This window comes from Saimiri boliviensis, chromosome 4 (genome assembly GCF_048565385.1).
Source record: "Saimiri boliviensis isolate mSaiBol1 chromosome 4, mSaiBol1.pri, whole genome shotgun sequence".
Lineage (NCBI taxonomy): Eukaryota > Metazoa > Chordata > Mammalia > Primates > Cebidae > Saimiri > Saimiri boliviensis.
Genome location: NC_133452.1, coordinates 97110726 through 97131332, shown reverse-complemented (window position 1 = coordinate 97131332; position 20607 = coordinate 97110726). Strand labels below are relative to the sequence as shown.

The window sequence follows — 20607 nt, the reverse complement described above, 5'->3', positions numbered from 1 at the left end:
AAAGGCTTCTTTGTTTCAGCTGTATCTGCCTTTTACTGAGCAGTGGAGGGGCTGCAAACCCATGTCCGTCGCACCCTGGCCACATACCTGCACATGCAGGTGATCAGTGGGCTTGGGACGTAAACACTCCAGGAAAAAATGCTAAAAGACTCTTCTATTAAAAAAAAAATAAAACCCAAGAATCTCTTCCCCACTAATTGGGCATAACTTTCCAAGGTTTTCTTGTCTGCCTGAAATTTTCCTAACTTCCTCTGCAGAAAGATGCAAAATCAATCTGGGGAAAGCCTTAGTGAAGACCCTTTTGCTTCCAAAAACAGGCTGAGCTGGGAGAAGAAGGGAAGTTTTAGGTGCCTAATTTCCTAGCCTCAGCACGATCTGTCACTTGGCTTTATCCTGTGCTTCTAAGGAAGTAAAAACGAGCGTCCTCACTGTCCGTCATGGAACACATGTGTCTCTGTGTTTTGTCCATTAGGCGGGAGGGGCGGTGTCCGTGGGACAGAAGCCGTTAACAGTAGAGCTGCTCCTGTGAAAATAAGGCCTTCTGTACCCTGTCTGCCCCCAGGGGCTGGTCTGCCCACACAGCCCCTTCCAAGTGCCAATGCATGGATGTGTCTGCCAAGAACAAAACAGAATAAACTGAACCAAAGGGTTTAATACTTAAAAGAGAAGCCATGAAACTGCTTTCATCACAGTTCTTTTCTTTTATCTTTGGTGACCAACTAGCAACTTGCAGTGAAAGGAGAACCTATCTAGGCATCTGGAAGCCGAGGTGTACCCAGTGCCCATGGCTGGCAGGCGGTGGATCAACCCCAGAGTCCTCATTCTCTCACTCTGTCAGACATAGATGATACCCAGACCTTGTCTTTACAAAGTGAAGAAGGAACAATGTATTTTAAACTTCTAGAAAGACCTTTTGGAAAGTCTGTCAGTGTAAAGTTGCATTTCGGGCTTTCAAAAGTAAGTAGAAACAGATAGAGTACGCCTTTTGGAGCTGAGGGTGAGGAGGGCCCTTAGGGACATTCGTTCTGAGCTCCTCCTTCAGCTCTATCCTTTCCATGCTTATCTGTGAAATGGGGACATGATTAGTACCTACCTTGTAGGGTGATTGTGAGAATGACATGAGATAGATTTATGTGAAGCCCTTGGTCTCATATGTGGCACCGAGTAAGCCCTTGGTAACATTAACTGTTGTGGTTGTTAGTGGATGAGTAAACTGGGGTCCAGAGAGGCAAAATACCTTGCCCAAGGTCACTCAGCTGGCCCTCAGCAGACCTGGGACTGGAATCTACACCCACTATGCTTAGCTGGAAGCAGCTATTTCACCAGCATCTTTGGTCTAGTTGCAGCCAAGAGCTCACGTTCATGTGGCCCTAATACAGCATGGCATGTGAAACAGTTTTGGTTTGTTATGGCTACACAAGCATGCTCAAGGCCTTTGCCTTTGTGTTTGATGCCCTGTTTTAGTTAAAAATTTAATGCAACTTTCTCTCTTCCTTACTCTTTCTTTCTCTCTGTATATGTGTGTGTGATGTGACCCTTCCTACATAATCTAGTGTTCTCCTTGTACTTTAGTGTATTAGCGTGTTGTCACTTTTAACCTTTTACCCACTGAGCTTAGCATTTAAAATGCTATTAAACTCAATAATGTTTCCTATAAACAGCCTTAGAGGGATGAGAAATAATTGGAATGACATTTTTAATAGGCTCCTGGTTCTCAGCCCTGTGTGCTACAGGAACTCAGCTGGTGCTTACAGAGAGGGACTTGTTAGTGGTTTCATCCCCGGTCTGAGGTCGGGAGAGGGTCATGGTGTGAAGATTTGGGGTGCTAAAGGACCTTTTAAGGCACAGAAGGCTGAAGAAGTAGGACTGCTCTTGACGAGTGATTTTTGCTTTTTTAATGGGTGAGTGTGGTCAGTCTAGGAGCTGATCATTCCTTCCTCCTTCAGGTGGCTGCGGAAAAGCTTGGAGCCAAATTTCTGGCCACCTTTAGCCAAAGAGTAGGACTTTCTGGAATGCGTTTGTGTTGATCAGCCTCATTCCTTCTTTTCTTTGCCTAAAATGTGTATTTTTTGTGTTCTTTCCTGCTTCCGTTTTACATTACCATTCTTTCTATGTGCAGTATTTTATCTCTCCTAAGTTTGTTTTTGGGACAAGTTTTTAAAAAATCAAGTTGAATGTGGCCCTTTCTGCTTGTATAGTTGTGAGGTCTCAGGAGGCTACTTTATCTCTCTGTGCCTCAAATTCAGCTTTTCATCTGTAAACCAGGGAAACTGACACCATCTTGCTGAGATATGGTAATGTGGGAGCAAGCATGGCTGTTTATAGAGAAAGATGCACTTTTTAGAATGGTTTCTGCTGCCACTACCAGGGAGCCAAGGATGGAAAAACACTGGGATCTAGTATTTTTGTCATGATTAGGGTCCTAGATCCTGTTTTCTCAGAATTATGTTAAAAAAACATGTTAAGCATTCATCTGCAGTCACTAAATATTACAGCTGCTTACAGTATGAGTTTGTCAAATAGGAATTTATGAGAAATATACTATTCACCCAGCTCTGGGACAGATCGAGGAAGAGAGAGGACATACATAGAAGAATAATCGTGGACAGATGATAGGATAAGGGTCAGATAGCTGAGCACAGCACTGGCTCACTCCTGCTCAGTCGCTGTGTTCATTTTGGCGTTTGCTGAGTTCTGCTGTGTTCTGGGGAGTTTGAAGCCATCTGTGGGTGCGCGCCTCAAACAAGGCAAGTCAGATCATCGAGGCAGGTCAGATCCCCATGCTCCTACAGCTTGTGTTTCCCCAAGGAAGAGACAGTTTAAAAATAAAGATAAATGCTTTAGAGCTGTACACTTAAAATGGGTGCATTTTTTTTTGTTGTTGTATAAATTATACCTGAATATAGCTGTTAAAAAAAGAAAAAAAAAAATCTTGGCCCTCATGGCGCTGACATTCAGGTTTGCCCTGATGAGTTTGATCCTTATTATTGGTGGATTCTGTTTTCGCAAATTCGGTTACTTGCTAAGATTTATTTGTATCCCCCAAATCAATGCTGAGCTTCCGTGGTCATTCACAGACGTGTGCAGAGCTGCAGACACTTTCGAGTTGCCCAACCCTCACATTCCCAGTGGAGGCCAAACAAGGCGACACTCTGCAGTCCCGTTCCGGCTCTCATCCTTGCAGACAGATGTCCTTTTCGTAGTCTCTTTAGTGCCACATGTTTTGCATTTTTGCGCTGCTTCTTGGTGATTTCACTGTTTAAAAATGGCCCCCGACTGTCGTGCAGAAGTGCTGTCTAGCGTCCTCAGCGTAGGATGGCTGCGATGTGCCTCATGGAGATAGCATATGTGGTTAGAAAAGTTTTATTCAGGCATGCCTTACAGCACTGTTGGCCATGAATTCAATGTTAATGAATCAACAGTATATGTTAAATAAGGTGTCTTCAAACAGAAACACACGTAAAACAAAGTTGTGAATTGATCTGTTGACAAAAATGGGACCAGAGGCTTGTATGAACCTAACCCTGTATTTCTCCCAGGAGCAATGTTTCAGTGTTCACTAATTCAGTGTTTTCAGTGACTTAAGAGAACATAACTTGTGTGAATGATGACAGTTGACTGTACATGTTGGGCGAAGGCAAGAATATATGTAGAACCCACATACCAAATATCTATCTTCCTCTTAAAAAAATGCAGAAGTTCTCAGACTTGGCAGTGCATTGGAATGCTCTGGGGAGTTTGACAAAATGCCCATGCCCCAGAGAGTCTGGTTTAATTGGCTGGGGTGTGGCACAGGCAGAGAGATTTTAAAAGCTCCCCCAGAAAGTCTAATGTGCACCTGGGGTTGAACACCAGTACTCTTCACATTGAATGATAACGTGTCTTAGAAATGGACCCTGGCCGGCCGGGCGCAGTGGCTCAAGCCTGTAATCCCAGCACTTTCGGAGGCCGAGGTGGGTGGATCACGAGGTCAAGAGATCGAGACCATCCTGGTCAACATGGTGAAACCCCGTCTCTACTAAAAAAAAAAAAAAAAAAAAAAAAATACAAAAAAAAAAAAAAAAGAAATGGACCCTGGCCAACTGAAGGAGGCTCTCTGGGGGCCAGCAGCACTGCCTGAGACCAGCCCAAGATCCAGAGCTCAGGGGTTCTTGGAATGGCCGGGCTCCTGCCCTGAGGAGAGGGTCTATCCCCTCCATCCTCCCACCCCCAGTAATGACCCCGCACACACCCTATGCCCACACACAGCTAGGAAGAGGTTTCCCTCAGGAAACACTGGTGCCATTAAGAGAGGAGAATGGATGGCAGACAGCCCAAGCCCCACAGAGGTCCAATCCACCCCGTGGTCTAAAAGACATGTGCATTTCCTGAATGAAATCAAGTGGGAGATTTGTGCCTAGGCAGGGTAGAGTGTTTGGTTAATGTCTACTTGCCTTTCTCCTGGCTTCTCCTTTCTCTCATTTTTTCCAGCTCTTCTGATCTTCCTTCACAGGGATTTTAGGCTGAGAAGATGAGGTTTGTCATCAGAGGAGTCATGTCAAGACAATATGGAGTACTAGGTGGTTGGGCCAGGAATGACCCATATGAACGGAGTTCAGTGAGGGAGAGCCACCATGGCTGGTGCAGTAAGGAGGGGCTCTGTGGCGGAGCTGGATTCGGGTGGCTTAGTGCCTGGACAGGTCTCACAGAGAAGGCCATTGGTGACAGAGATCAACCTGGATGATGACACTGGGGGCAGCTCCCACGACAGTGTGGGGATAAGGACAGCTGAATGAAGCTGACTTGACTTTTGATTTTTCATCTTAAACAATGAGCCGTTACTGAGCACTTGCTCTGTGCATCTGGGCTTGTTACATGAGAGGACCTGTGAGGATAAATGGGACAGCACAGTTCCTGCCTTCAAGGAGGTGAGAGCCTGATGAGAACTATGAACAAGGGTATGGAAATGATAAAAACAGCAGAGTGTGACACAGAGTGCGTCCAGCAAGCAGAGATCATGCCCCGTGAACAGCTGGAGATGGCTTCACAGAAGTCACAGCTGGGTGGGTCATGAAGGACAGTGAGATTCTAATCAGAACTGTGTGTGTGTACTGGTGGGTATAGGAAAGGTAAGACACAAAATGAGAGGGGCTAAAGCTCCCCAAAGGAAGGAGTGAGTAGGATGTATTGGCTGAAACCCAGCACATCTGTTTTAAAGAAAATACAGGCAGTTGGACTGGAAGGTAGGTCGAGAACACTGAAAAAGGCCTTGACCAAAAGTAATAAGGTTTTAGGGTAGGATGAAGAAGACCTGTATATTTGGACAGGGCTTGGTGTTTTCCGTCACTCCTTTCCTTAGCTAATCTCATTTGGGTTTTTTCCCTGCAAGCTTGATAGGACATGTCTAAGGCAGCAGCACAGAGACACAAGAAGGCTCGTCCTGCGTCTCTGTGTACAGAGTAAATGACACCCACTGAGTGGGATGTGTCTTGATGACCGGGAGAGGGGAGAAATTTGCTCTTTAAAGGAGAGGGTTGTCTCTAGAGGCAGCTGAGGATAGTAACCCCTTGCTGGCATGTCTGGGCAACACAGGGCGTCTGTGACGCATCATTCCCTTCTTTCCATGCTCCTTTGCTACTGCCCAGTGTGTTTGTCCCCACCCTGTCCCTCACATGTGCACCCTTCAAACCTCTGTTAGACAAGAACCAGCATCCCTTTATTGACACGTGTCTCCAGAGGGCCCTTGGGAAAGGCCTGGTCCTGGGTTTCCTTCTCACCTGGCCTCGATGCAGGTTTCAGAACAGTGTGGTTGGTGGTTCTCAGGCCTAGTTGTACATCTGAAACCTCTGGGGAGCTTTGAACAACACTTACAGCTGGACCACAGAGCCACGCCAGTCTATAGTACCCAGACCAGCTGAGGTATTACAAACACTCCTGATTTTAAGGACAAGCAGACTGAGGCTCGTGGCATAAGATTACTTGCTGGTAGTTACACAGCAAGAAAATGGCAGAGCTGGCATTTGAACCCAGAGAGTCGATTCTTGAGTCTGAGCTTCAAACCCCCAGGTTTTGTGATCTCTCCCCTGCTGGCTAAACTGTCATGGTACTGATTTGGCCATGCATAACTAGGTGACAACCACAGTTTTTTTTCACAGCACAACTAAGATTTTAAAGTCAGCTTTTGAAATAAACAAACCAGCAGTGTGAGATGTTACATCTGGCCCCATGCCTCTAAGGTAGATATGAAATTAGCAGCTGGAATTCTCTGTTTCTGAAGCTCAGGTGTGGATTTTCAGAGCTGGTCTCCAATGCATAGGCAGCCAGAGTGCTGGGGAAACCTCAGCTAGGCCCTAACCTTCTTGAAGGTTGTCACCTTATTTATTAGTTTCTGTCTTTCACACTGTTGACTGCACAGAACTAAATTGACAAGTACCTGAATGAATGAATGAATGAATGAACAAATGAATGGCTGACAGATTTGTACTATTCACTTGTGAGCTCCCATCCTGCCATGCACAGCTTGTTTCATCTCATCTGCAGTGAGTACCAGTCCAGATACCATCTGGGGCCCGGGGTACAGGTATTGAGAGGTATGTCATTAAAGAAAAATAGAACAAAAACCAGTGCTAACTCTGCATTAGGCAGAACTCTTCATCCAAGAGGTTTGTGGCCCTAAGATGTAAAAGGGGCAGTTAGCAGCTTCCACCTGTTTCTTTTGATGTGGCCAAAAGCTAAACTGGAACTCTTTTTTTGTTTGTTTGTTTTACAGGTCACAGCCAAGACTGCCTTTCTATTTATTTTACCTCAGTATAACATTAGCATGCCTACAGCAGGTAAGAATCTCTGGTTTCCATCTTCCCCTGGCCTTATTAACCCTGAAGGACCTGGAAAGCTTCCTTTCCCCCATACAGATACAATCTTTTTAGATATTTAAACCAGCCTCCAGCAGCCTCCACCACTGAGATTGCAGTGGGGAAGTACTTCCCTCTCTTCTGCTCTCTCTTATTCATCAGAAGAGGACCTACTGCACCATGCAGTTCTTCATGCTTCTCCTACTCCTATCTCCAAAGCATCTAGTGTTGACTTCTGTTAGAGACAGGACGTGAGGCATCATGACCATTGATCTGTTCTCCAGAGCATGGCTTCCTTTTAACATTTTCAGTGAGGAGAATGTGCAGGATGTTGCATTTTGATAGTGCATGGAAGCATGGTTGGCGGGGACAGAGTGCTGCACTCTGACTGGGTTGGGGTAAGGACTAAACCTCAGACCCAGCCACGAGTCTTGTCGCAGGACTGTTGTTATGGCCCACTGACCAGAGCTGCCGCATCACATGCTTCCCCCATAGTGGCTTAGTATTTTCAAGTGCTTACAGGGAGCCCAGCCAGCATCATGCCAGGTACCACAGTTGAGGGGCTACTGTCCAGTTCCCAGTACAGTTGAGGGGCTATAGCTCAAGGAGCAGCAGGGCCAGGCAGGTAAATTGCTGAACTGGACAGGAGAGAGGGTCCATCTGAAGATGGCAGCTCACTTCCAGCCAGTTGTTGTCACATAGGAGTATAAACCCTGTGTGTCTAAGAGCTTCCTTTCCCACCCCTTCCCTTGAGAAAATCCAAAGAAATCTCTTTTTAGGTAGAAATACTCTGATTTTTAAATGTTGCCAAGTAATTTAGAAATTCTGCAGACACCACACAGTTCAATATTGTATAAGCCAAAACAAAACATCTGAAGGCCATGTTCAGCCCTCAGGTACAGGTCTGCAACTTTGGGGTTCTCAGATCCCGCCACCACCACCCAAGCATCACTCCTTTCTCAGTGGCAAAGTCCTGGGTGGCCTCTTGATGAAAAAAGAAAGGACTTTTATTTGCTGAACCTAGTTCTTTCCTCTTTATTCTTTTTTTTTTTTTTTTTTCTTTTTTTGAGACGGAGTTTTGCTCTTGTTGCCCAGGCTGGAGTGCAATGGTGATCTTGGCTCACCGCAACCTCTGCTTCCTGGGCTCAGGCAATTCTCCTGCGTCAGCCTCCTGAGTAGTTGGGACTACAGGCATATGCCACCACTCCTGGCTAATTTTTTGTATTTAGTAGAGATAGGGTTTTACCATGTTAGTCGGGCTGGTCTTGAACTCCTCACTTCAGGTAATCTGTCTGCCTCGGCCTCCAAAAGTGCTGGGATTACAGGCATGTGCCACTGTGCCCAGCCCTTTCCTCTTTGTAGTAGAGAGGTGGCTTGTCTTGACTTTTAAGGTGAGATTCTTTTCCTTGTCTGGTTCTGCCAACTACTAGCTGAAGGACTTTGGGGGCAAATTTCTGAACCTATGGCTCATGGAAGATATAGTCTGAGTCTTTCCTGGACCCACCACCCACTGCAGTCACTGTGGCCAGGCTTGGGAGGAAGCCGTGCTTCTGGGGCAATCAAGTCAGTTTCTTCATCTGAGAGTGAAACTGAGGGACATTGCCAAGAGAAGAAGAAAACTCCATGCCATGAAAGAGACTCAAGAGCATCTCTGCCCTCAGTGGGCCAGGAAACGTGGCCAGCACCAGTGGTCAGGAAGCAAGCAGATGCCCGCTCATCCCAGGGCACACTCCAGTGCTGGGGGGCACATGGATGATGTGGCTCAGTGCTATGTATTCTAAGTCAAATCCGGGCTTCTTTACTCCTGCCTTTTGAAAATCCTAATAACAGAGACTTGGCTGTACTCAAGATTTACTGATTTATTTTTAATTTTAAAAAATTGTATATGTGACATAAAATCTACCATCATAACCATTTTTAAGCGTGTAACTTAGTGGCATTAAGTACATTCACAGTGTTGTGCTACCATTACCACCATCCATCTCCAGAACTCTTTCATCTTGCAGATTGAAACTCTGCCCACCAAACCCTAACTCCCCTTTCCCTACCCTCTCCCCAGCCCCTGACAGCCCCCAACCGACCTCATTCCATTTTCTGTCTCTGAATTTGACTACCTTAGGTACCTCATATAAGTGAAATCACATGTAGTAGTTGACATTTTATGATTAGGTAAAATTTATTCTCAAACACTTTTTCAAAATACATTTATCTGAGTGATATATAACTCTTAGAGAAAAATTATACAGAAAACCATAAGAAGATAAAAGTCACACAGGACACCATCACCTAGAAAAAACTAAAGTTCAAACATTTTAGAATATTGATTTATAACACAATTTTTTGCTATTGTAATATGATGAACCTTCTTCTGTGTCATCGATGATCATTCCATTTAAGCAGACATTCTGAAAAGCTGCGGGATGTTTCTTAATAGGGATTATCACAAATTATCCAGTCAGCCCCATATGAATATTTAAGTTTCCTGTTTTTATTGTAAATAGTACTGCAATGAACATTCTTGTGGCTAAATTTTACATTTATTTATGATTACTTAGGATAACTTCCTATTACCGGAATTTCTGGGTTAAGTAGTATGTAAAGGATTTATGTGTGTATTGCCAAAATACCCTCTGTTATTTAAATACTTGTGACCCATAAACCCTGAATATTAAAGTTGTTTTATGAATATAAAATACACAGGATTAAAAAGAAATCAGAATGCCAAGTTTATAATTATAAATGTCTAAAGAGACAGCCAATTATCAAACATCATGCTGGTGTTTTCATTACATTTCTCCCTGAAGTCAACTTACAGGGGACGCTGGATCATACCTCACATACCCAGAGCTGTGTTACTAATTAACCATGAGAAAGAATTGTCCTGGAGACCACAAAAGTTGCTGTGCATGTGATTGGGCATCCTTTTATTATAAGTAGGGCTTATTTGTGAACCCAGATTATGATCAGAGGGATGATTTTTTGAGTTTGAACCCTTCCCAGAGACATTGGCAGACAAGTGATATCCTCATGCATTCTCCCAACGGCATGAGAGGCATAGAAAACATGCTGTAGAGCTGAACTCAGAGCCTCTGGGCAGAAAAGGCTTCCCACTCTGTTTGAGTAAGGGGGAGCGGGGGGTAGTAGAGTGCCACTGTGGATCATGTCATGCCTCCATTTGCTTAATTAATTAATCAAGCTAGACAAATATTTGTGTGCCCATTGTGGGCCAGGCCCTGGGTATAAAATAATTTACAGAACCTATCTGATCTCTGATGTCATGAAGATTATCATTTATTAGAGAGAGATAGGTAATACACAAGTAAACAATGAATTAAATTATAGTTGTGATAGGGTGATGAAGGAAATATACAAGGTTCTGTGGTCAGGAAAAACAAAGGGGTGGCAACAGAAGATGTTTGTGAGTGTGGGGTTGCGTTGTGTTGTGAGTAGAGAGAGAGAGGTCTGGGCAGAAGAAAGCACTTTGGGCACAGGGACCAGCAGGTGCAAAAGCCCTCAAGTGAGGCGCAGACACCTTGAGTGGGGTGTTCTAGTAGCTGAACATAGGCCAGCGTAACTGGAGCCAGAGGAGTTTGGCATTTCCCCTGCGTGGGACTATTGAATTCTGCTTCTGAAATCCTCCAGAACAGGCCTGGGTAGAGGAAGAGTTAAGTACATGCTAAATGGAGGGGGTTTCAGTTACTTTAGAAAGAGAAGATAGAGTGTTGTTAAATAGCCTATCTTTTATTTAAATCTTGCCATTTGGGGCTGTTGGAAATATGACAAGCAAATAATCAAGAGAGACAGTGAAATCAGAATAGCCTGCTTAATTTTGTTTTGAGCTCCTTAATCACTAACCCAATACGGTAGTTTGGTTTGTAAGAATTGGAAGAAAGCAAACTTTTCATGGAAAAAAACACTTTATATGATAACAAGTCTGTTAAGGTTGTGATTTTTAAAACCTTCCTCAAAATCTCTTTAGATTATACTCCACTCTTAGACATGTACCTTTTTTTTTTAAGAGCCCCGGTAAATTCGGACTTCTTTTTAAATTTTATTTATTTATTTATTTATTTATTTATTTATTTATTTATTTATTTTGAGATGGAGTCTTGCTCTGTTACCAGGCTGGAGTGCAGTGGCGCGATCTCAGCTCACTGCAACCTTCATCTCCTGAGTTCAAGCGATTCTCCTGCCTCAGCCTCTTGAGTAGCTGGAATTACAGGCACACATTACCATGTCCAGCTAATTTTTGCATTTTTATTAGTGACAGGGTTTCACCGTGTTGGGCAGGCTGGTCTCAATCTCTTTACCTTGTGATCCGCCCACCTATGCCTTCCGAAGTGCTGGGATTATAGGCGTGAGCCACTGCACCCAGCCGTAAATTCTGACTTCTAAGGTTTCTTCCTTAAGTAGTGTGTAACTTGGTCAACTCAACATTTAAAACTGAATTTTAGTAGAGCCAGTGACTGTTTTCATACGAGGGGGTCCATCATTTCCAAATCCCTGTGTCTTCCTCAGCTGACGTTTTTTCTAAGGAACAAAGCTAGTAATTAGTGTGAGTGATGCTTTTTCTTGACTGTTTTGTTTTGTCGTAACTCCCTCTTCTTCCATACTTCCTTCTCTTCTTCCCAGCTCCTAGTATTAGTTTCCTAGGGCCGGTGTAACAAAAGTAGGACAAACCAAGTGGCCGAAACAATAGAAATTTATCATCCCAGCCTTCTGGAGGCCTAAGCCCGAGCTGCCTCCTCAGAAGGCTCTGGGAAAGATCTGGTCCAGGTTTCCCTCCTGGCTTCTGGAGGCTTCCCCCCCTTTGCATGTGGCAGCGCAATGCCAGTTTTCACATGGCATTCTCTCTGTGTGCGTGTCAGTCTGTGTGTCCAAATCTCTCTTTTTCATAAGGACACAGTCATATTGGATTAGAGGCCCAACCTACTCCATGGTGACCTCATCTTAACTAACTACATCTGCAGAGATCTTGTTTCTAAATAAGGTAACGTTCTGAGGTGCTAGGAGTTAGGACAGCAACATGAGTTTTGGTGGAGGTGGGAGAGACACAATTTAGCTCATAACACCAGCTATAAATTTATGATTTTCTGCATTAAAATCAGCTGGTTAAAACAGTTAAGCTTCATTCAGAGAGATGCACACGATAGTGGCAATGACACATCTTAGGCATCCCAGGGGAGCCCCTGCCACCCTGGCGCCCTTGAGATTTTCTTTAAGGTCAGCTATGATGAAGCAGGAAATACTCCTTTACCAGCTTTCTGTTCTCTTCATTCCTACTTGCCATTCTATTAGCAAATAAAAATTCAGGACTGCCAGTTAAATTTTCAGATAAACAATAAATGCCTTTTAAAAAGTATAAGTATATCCCAAATTATGCACCGGATAGAATTATACTAGAAAATTAATAATTATTTATCTGAAATTCAAATTTAACTGGCTACAACAATTTACCCTGCTCAATCAGTTCTGGCAAGGAATAAAATGTGAGTTTTCTGGTCTTACCGTTACACACTCAGAGTCGTCTTTCTAATTAAACTACCACAAAATATCTAGTGTGTGATTAGAAATACATAGACCAGGCGTCCCCAAACTACGGCCCGCGGGCCACATGCGGCCCCCTGAGGCCATTTATCTGGCTCCCCGCTGCACTTCAGGAAGGGGCACCTCTTTCATTGGTGGTCAGTGAGAGGAGCACAGTATGTGGCGGCCCTCCAACGGTCTGAGGGACAATGAACTGGCCGCATGTGTAAAAGTTTGAGAACACCTGATATAGACTGCAAAGGTCAGAAAAGACAAGTTTGATTCTTCCCACAGGTAGACTCCAGACCTGCTGGCTTCCTTTTTGATCTAGAACAGGTGAGCCCAAACGGGCTAAGCACTTAGCCATGAGGTTGTCTTGGATTGTGCTACTAATTTGCTGAATTGTTTTGGGCAAAACACTTAACAGCTGGGTCTCCATCGCCCATTTGCAAAATCCAGAGTGATGATCACTGCTTCAACCCCAGTGGTTCTTGTAGACAGGAAGCCCTGGAGTCCTCTTAAGGGCTTGCTACTCAGATTTTCCATAGACCAACACCATGGGCACCACCTGGGAACTTGTGAGAAACGCAGACTCAGGCCCCACCAGACCTGCTGCATCAAAACCTGTATTTTAACAAGAACCTCGGGAAATTTCTGGGCCCCATAAAGCCTGAGAAGCAGGCTTTCTAACTAGAAAATTTCTCGTTAGGCTTTCAAATAGTACTGCACTTCTAACCTCAATGGTAAGATAGGAAACCCCTAAACCCAGTAACTCATTTGCATCTTTCTGTCCTTTTCTAATTTTGTTTTTTCTATAAACATTTCATTCTGGTAAAGGTGGGGGGAGGTGGGGAGTATCACTGGTGGAGTTCGTTTTTAGCCGGGGCTACAGCTTCCTAAGAAGTCAGGTACATGTTTGTAAAGCAATGTGGAAAGGAGTCCTGGTAGCTTTGACGTTGTTCAGCCTGCCTGCTGCTACACACCTCGAACACCAAAGCTGGGGTTGAGGGAGCTCTTCCAGAGAAGCGTTTGTTTTGCAGTGATCAAAGGGGACAAGGATCCATCCCTGGGCCCTGTGGATCCCAACTGGCTTTATTACTACCATCTGCTGTGTTGCGTTTTCCAGCCAGAGATGAAAGGCCTGAGAACCTCTTACACCATAGCTTGGCCATTGTTCTTGCAGCCTCTTCTAGGATGAGACTCACCGCAGTCAAAACAACCTCAGACAGATGGTTTTAAAGCCTCATTCAGCCAAAGGCCTTTGTCCAGGACTCAAAATGATTCTTGTTCCCTTTGCTGGTTGGCAGAAATTAGTATTGTCTAATGCTTGTATCACATACTTGAAAGACTGGCATCACATATCAAGCTGAGCCTCCGTTTGTAAGATGAGCTCATGGGGGTCAAGAAAGGAAAGAGACAGGTGGGCAGGCGTGGCTCTGGAGATGGAAACCATACTTGATTATGGATGAAAGCTGTCTAACCTGTGGCCTATACAGCTGGAGAAGACTTAAGACTCATCTAGCCTGGCCTGCTCCTTTTACAGCCAAGGAAACTGAGGCTCAGATAATTGATTGGTGCTCCCAAGGATGCACCAGTAAAAGCCAAGGAGGGGCTGGGGTGCTCACACCTGTATAGCACCAGGATTCATGAAAGCTTAAGAAAAGCTGGGTTTGTCAAATGGGGCATGGGCATCGGTGGTCCCAACCAGGGAGGCAGAATCTTGGCTCTCTCCTGGCCCTGTTGAGCCAAACAGCTGTGAAGATCTCTGACCCTGAGGTCCTATTCATATGAACCGCGGCCCCCAGTGTCCCTGGCCTTATTGGTTGGCCATCTGACAAAGGGTGGGAAGCCTCTGACCCAGGACTTATGGCCAGCCCTGGACTTGATTTTTTTTTTCCCCCAATAACTAAAACTCGTTAAGTGTAACAATTGTGCAGAAAGGTAGACAAATCATGTGTTCAGCTCAATGAATTTTCACACACTGAACACCTCCATGCAACCTAGAAGTGCTTTCTTCAGATGCAACTTGATTTTATCCAATTCCCTGTCACAGCTCTGATAATTTATCTCATTCCGTGTGGAGCTTGTAGAGGTTTAAATAAGCAGAGCCACTGAGTTGCTGTGGCTAATTGTTAACCAGCCTGTGAAGCCTGTGATCGGCGGGAATGGTGGCCAGAGCCTGCAGACCCACATCTTTGAACTGCTGCACTGAGCCCTCAAATGTCTCTTCTCCTAGTGAATCATCTTTCTCTTACCCCCACCTTTCCCCCTTTCATACCTGAACCCCACCCCACATTTTTATTTGAACTTCACTTTTCTATTTCTCCTGATCAAATCATTTCTTCTCCTATCTAGGTAGGATAAATTTTCTTTTTTTTTTTTTAAGATGGCATCTCTCTCTGTTGCCCAGGATGCAGGCATCATCTTGGCTCACTCCAGTCTCCACCTCCTGGGTTCAAGAGATTATTCTCCTGCCTCAGCCTTCTGAGTAGCTAGGACTACAGGCATGTGCCACCACACCTGGCTAATTTTGTATTTTTAGTAGAGATGGGGTTTCACCAAGTTGGCTAGGTTGGTCTGGAACTCCTGACCTCAAGTGATCCACCACCTTGACCTCTCAAAGTGCTGGGATTACAGGCATGAGCAACCACACACAGCCAGATAATTGTTTTCTAATCAGCTGTTTTTAGTGAAACAATTTTTGTCAGTTTAACAATGGGTTTGTTGAAATTGTTTTTTTATGTAAGTTTTTTTTAAAACCCTAATTTAAAAAATTTTTTAATGTGATTCTTCAGAGACTATATATTTTTTTATAGCTCTCAATGAATGTTAAAAAGTTTGCACCTTCCCCCAGCTGTAAGCATTCTTCACTTGAGGCAGCCTACGGAATGTGTGTGTCATGCCCAGGGCATGTTGTATGCAGAAGCCATGGAAATGTGAAGTACAGTGGAGTCTGTAGTATGTGCCTGGCACCTAGACATCTTTGTATATTTCTTTCTGAAAAGCTATAGGGAGAGTTACAGCCTTATAAAAAGGAATGGTGCATCAAGAAAGCAGTGCAGGCTGGGCTCAGCAGCTCATGCTTGTAATCCCAGCACTTTGGGAGGCTGAGGCAGAAGGATCACTTGAAGTCAGGAGTTCAAGATCAGCCTGGCCAACATAGTAAAACCCAGTCTCTATTAAAAATGCAAAAAAAAAAAAAAATAGAATTAGCCAGGCACGGTGGTGCATGGCTGTAATTCCAGCTACTGGGTAGCTGGGGAGGCTGAGGCACAAGAATCTCTTGAGCCTGGGAGGCAGAGTGCTGTGAGCTGAGATCGTGCACTCCAGCCTGCGCCAAAAAAAAAAAAAAAAAAAAAAAAAAAAAGCAATGAAGAAGCCCAAGATCTTACCAACTTCTCTTCAACCCTTCATTCATCTTTGCTACATTGTTTTATGTCATGGAAGTATCCTTTCTTTATCTTCCTTCCTTACTATAAAACTGGAGAAAATATATTCCAAAGCATGCAGTGTGGGGTTAAAATGGTTACTTTGAAGATCTGTCAGACCTTTAATTCCCTGTCATCTATGTGTATTTCCCAGGACGGCCGTAACAAAGTATCACAAACTGAGTGGCTTAAACAACAGAAATGTCATTGCCACACAGTTCTGGAGGCCAGAAGTCTGAAATGAAGAGGGTGGCAGGGTTAATTCCTTCTGAGGGCTGTGAGGGAAGGTTCTGTTCTAGGACTCTCTTGGCTTGTAAATGACCATCTTCTCCCTGTGTCCCTTGTCATCATCTACCCTCTATTTGTGTCTGTCTCTGTCTAAATTTCTCCCTTTTTAGAAGACTACCAGTCATATTGAAACAGGTCCCACCCTAATGACCTCATTTTAATTTATCTCTGTAAAGACTCTATTTGAATTTGGATTTCAAATTCTTTTTAATGGAGGCACAATTCAACCCATAACAGCCTCTCTGTGTGTGTGTGTCCATGCTCATGTGTCAGAACTATGGTGATACAGTGATGCTTGTAGTTAAAACACTACTGGTCACATCTTCCAGGTTGGTAGGCCGTAGGGGAAGTGGGCCAGCAGCTTGGAGAGAGCGGAGGGGTGGAGGTCAGAATGCTGCCCTTGGAGGCTGCATGCACTTTACCTGTCTAAAGCTCCTCTTTTTTCCCTGCCACCTGGGGGAGTGGGGCAAACCTCCAGGGTTTAATGAGTACAGCCTCTGTGTGATTTGAAGGGGTGTCAGGAGGCAGAGAGGCCTGGTAGGGAGCTAATGGGTTCGGCTCTGTCATCAGCAGCACAGTGGAGTCCTGACTTCCCACTCCTGCCTAGCTCCAGGTCCTGGGGACACAGTGACTGCTCACCTCTGCATCTTAGCTGCCATTTCAGTAAACGGAAATAATACCTGGGATTACTCTGAAGAGTAAATGTCACTGTGAGATGTGCTCAGTACCATGGATGGCACAGAGCAAGTGACTTTTCCATTCCTTTAGCTTCTGATTCTTTCTGTTGGAAATAGGCATAATGCTTTCATCTCTTCACATAGCACCTTACAATGTATAAGTCACTTATCTGTTCTTACAGCTCTGTGAGAAAAGGTAGATGGTTTTATTTCATTGTTCGGAAGGAGTAACTGAGACATCCTGGATCATATGACAGACAAGTGGTGGCTCCAGAAGTGAGCTTCAGGTCTTTTCATGCCTCGTCTGGGTCCCTATGGAAAAAAACAAAATAGAGCAACAAGATAGAGAAGAAGACATCACTTTATTTGTACAAAGCAGGAAGAATTTGAAGACTTATTTACTTAAAAAACTATTTTTTGAATAAAAATACATTCACACAGTTCAAATACAAATCTGTATTAAAACACTTTTCTGTCCAGGTCTAGCCTAGGTCCAGGTTTTTGGTACCAATTGCACCTAGACCAAGTAAGATGATTTCTTATTTCCTAGCTTCCTTGCGCCCTGTCCAGTCCATACTACAGAGGGAGAGTCTTGTTCCCACCCTGCTCTCCCTTTCTTTATCACCCCCACACCCTGTGGGCAGTCACTGCTGTGTCCTGAGTACCATTCCAGAATTTCTTAACTGGCCATCCAGTGTTGCTTTATGCAAATGCAAATGCGTACTTTTCTTTCCTGCCCTTTCTTACGTAAAAGGTGGAATACTATATGCTTCTTCTGTACCTAGCTTTTTTTCCCCACCAAATAATGTATCCTAGATATCATTTCATATCAATATGTAGAGAGCATCATCAGCTTTCTAAAAATCTGTTTTGAGATATAATGCATGCAGCCAAGTGCCCATGTTGATGAATTTTTATGTATGTATACACCCATGCAGCTCTAGCCTAGATCAAGATACAGCACTCCAGCTTCCTCCTACCCATTCCAGTCAGCACCCCCTCCCATAGTAACCACTATTTTGATTCGTAAATCCCCTGGTTACAGTTTTACCTGTTCTTGATTTCATTTCTCTCTGATGTTTTAAAATAGCTCCATTGCTTACGTAAATATTTTTTAAATTTTTGCCGGGTCAGCATCACCTGGAGGTATAGTTAAATATGGATTCCTACTTCCAGTTTCAGAGCCAGTAGATCTGGGGTAGGGCCCAACAATGTGCGTTTGTAAGCTCACAGGTGTTACTGATGCTTTTGGCCCACGGCCACATGTTGAGTAACCCTGGTGTATTATAACTATAATTTATCTACCAGTTCCCGATAGATAAAACAATATGAGTTGTTTCCATTCATTTACCATTAAAGACAGTGCTGTGGCATATAACCTTGAACACATGTCATTTTGACTGTAGCAGGTACCAGCTGCAGGATAAATTTTCAGAAGTAGAATTGCTGCATCAAAGGATTGATGTGTTTGCAATCTCAACAGAAATTGCCAAATTGCCCTCCAAAGAGGTGGTACCATTTTACATTCCTGCTGGCAGTGTGTAAGAAAGAGTCTGTTTTCCCACAGCCTTAGCAAGAATATATTGTCAAGCTTTGGATTTTTGCCAATCTGATAGGTATGAAATGGTATCGTAGTATAGTTGTAATTTGCATATCTCTTCTGTGTAAGGCTGAGCAACTTTTTAAAAGTATAAGGGCCACCTTTTCTGTGTTTCTTTTTTCTGTGACTTGTCTGTTTATATCCTTTGTCCATTTCTACTAGATTTTTAAAAATCCTTCTATTGTGAAATTAGAGCAACTTTCTACATATTAGCAAGATTAGCCTTTTGTCTCTGATCTGAATTGTAAATATTTTCCCAGGTGATCATTTGCCTCTTGATTTTGTTTGTGGTGGTGTTTCCATATCTAAGTTCTAGGTTTATATATAGTGTAAAAGATTCAAAATAATATGAAAACAGAGTTGGCTCTTAGCACAGAAACCAATAGAAGAAAATTTTACAGATCCAGATTTGCAGGGCTTAGGAAAGAAACTGGGAGTACAGTGATGCTCTTTAAACAACTGGCTTTCAGACAAAAGAAGCAGAAGATGCCTGCCCAGGCTCTAATGAGTTCTCAAAAGCAGATGGGAATGGCAGTAATAAGTGGACACCAGCTCAGGTAGTACAGAAGGAGGTCAGAAACCACACAGTGGGATCCAGACAGGGCTGGGATATGCAAAGGCAAACAGGAGAAGCCACTTGCAGGTGACATCAGAAGGAAACAGGAAAATATCTGTTAGTCATAGGAAACAGTGCAGGAGGTCAAGCAGAATGTGACTCCCCAAAAGGAACAGCTGCTCACAGAGGTGGTCAAAACAGCCAAGATTCTGATCATTTCAGATATCTTTTAAACTGTAATCAAAGATAACCATCACTTTTGATGGGAGGTGGGATAATCCAGTATGGTGGGAAGGTCATTATTGAAGTGCTTTTTTTCTAAAGCTAAATTCATTCCTACACTAGAGCATATCGGCATACTCCACAGGGTTATATAGGAAAGAGGCTCATAGAGTATTGGTGTTGGAGAGATATCCGGGGTTATGAAGGTTGGAGGTTACAAATCTGTGGCTTGTAGTCAGAGTTGGCCTACAGATGTGTTTTCTTTGGCTAGCTTGGTGTTGGCCCATACAGTGTTTTTAAAAATTTTGAATTAGTCATCAGCACTTTAAAATCAGATGATTTCGTGTAAAGATTTTTCTTTGCTTTTGAAATATTGAGAATCTGGCCACTGGGTTGTGCCTCTCCTGTAGCCACAGTGGCTGAGACGCAGCTTCGCGACTGCCCCTCTCACCCTTGAGGGACACAGTATGGGGCGTGCCTCTCCTCTGTAGTGTGTCCCTGAGACTGAGGCTGCCTGTCACTACCGTTGTTCTCAGTTTTAACTTGTATTTATTTTAGCGAGGTTAAAAGGTCAGTGGATAGCTCTTAAACTTGTATCTCTCTCAAAGATGTGAAAGATAGACCAAGAGGGTGATACATTTAAAGAAAAACAGCGGAAAACATATTTCTCTGTGGAAGTGAAGAGTATCACCTGCTTCATGGGGTGGGCCTCTGTATCGAAAGCAGCTATGTAAGATACTTGGACCACCTGGCTCATTTGTGCTCCTCCTAGTCCCTGTAGGCATTTTGTTTTGATCCCAAATCAGAGTCACCTCTCTGGCCTCATAGCCTAGAGATGTGCTGGACTTACCCATCTAAAAAAATCAATAGATTGTTGCCAAAGGATTGCTGTTCTTTTTGAGAGCTCATGCAAGACAGGGGCAGTCTAAAAGAAGTGGGAGCTCTGTCTTGGGTAGTGTGAGGGTTTTTATAAGAACAAGTAAGCAACCAAAATTTAAAAAGAAAAAAATCAAGAACATCAGTTTGTTTATAGGCACCTGGAAGGCCACAAAGGTCCAACCAACCTCTATAGCTCTGTGAAAACAGAAAGGGCCAAGCCAATTTATTATTACTTTTGCACCAACCTAATGCCTTCCTCCTCTGATCAAAACTAGGAAGATAGGGCTGGGTATGGTGGCCCACACCTGTAATCCCAGCACTTTGGGAGGCCGAGGCATGTGGGTCACTGGAGGTTAGGAGTTTGAGAACAGCCTGGCCAACATGGCAAAACCCTGTCTTAAAGTACAAAAAAAAAAAAAAAAAAAAAAAAAAAAAAAAAAAAAAAAAAATTAGACGGACATGGTGACCCATGGCTGTAATCTCAGCTACTTGAGAGGCTGAGGCAAGAGAATCACTTGAACTCAGGAGGCGGAGGTTGCAATGAGCTGAGATTTCGCCACTACATTCCAGCCTGGGTAACAGAGCAAGACCCTGTCTCAAA

The 20607-nt window shown here is 43.8% G+C and overlaps 1 protein-coding gene across 2 annotated transcripts in view; it reads left to right on the top strand.

Annotated features, from left to right (window-relative positions):
- The window catches only part of TRAM2 (translocation associated membrane protein 2), a 77083-nt gene that overhangs the window by 35531 nt on the left and 20945 nt on the right, over window positions 1-20607 (top strand). For both annotated transcript variants that reach the window (XM_003923118.4, XM_074397897.1), the window contains exon 2: window positions 6749-6812. In XM_003923118.4, coding sequence (XP_003923167.1) covers window positions 6749-6812 — 64 coding nt within the window. The remainder of the gene's footprint in view (window positions 1-6748; window positions 6813-20607) is intronic.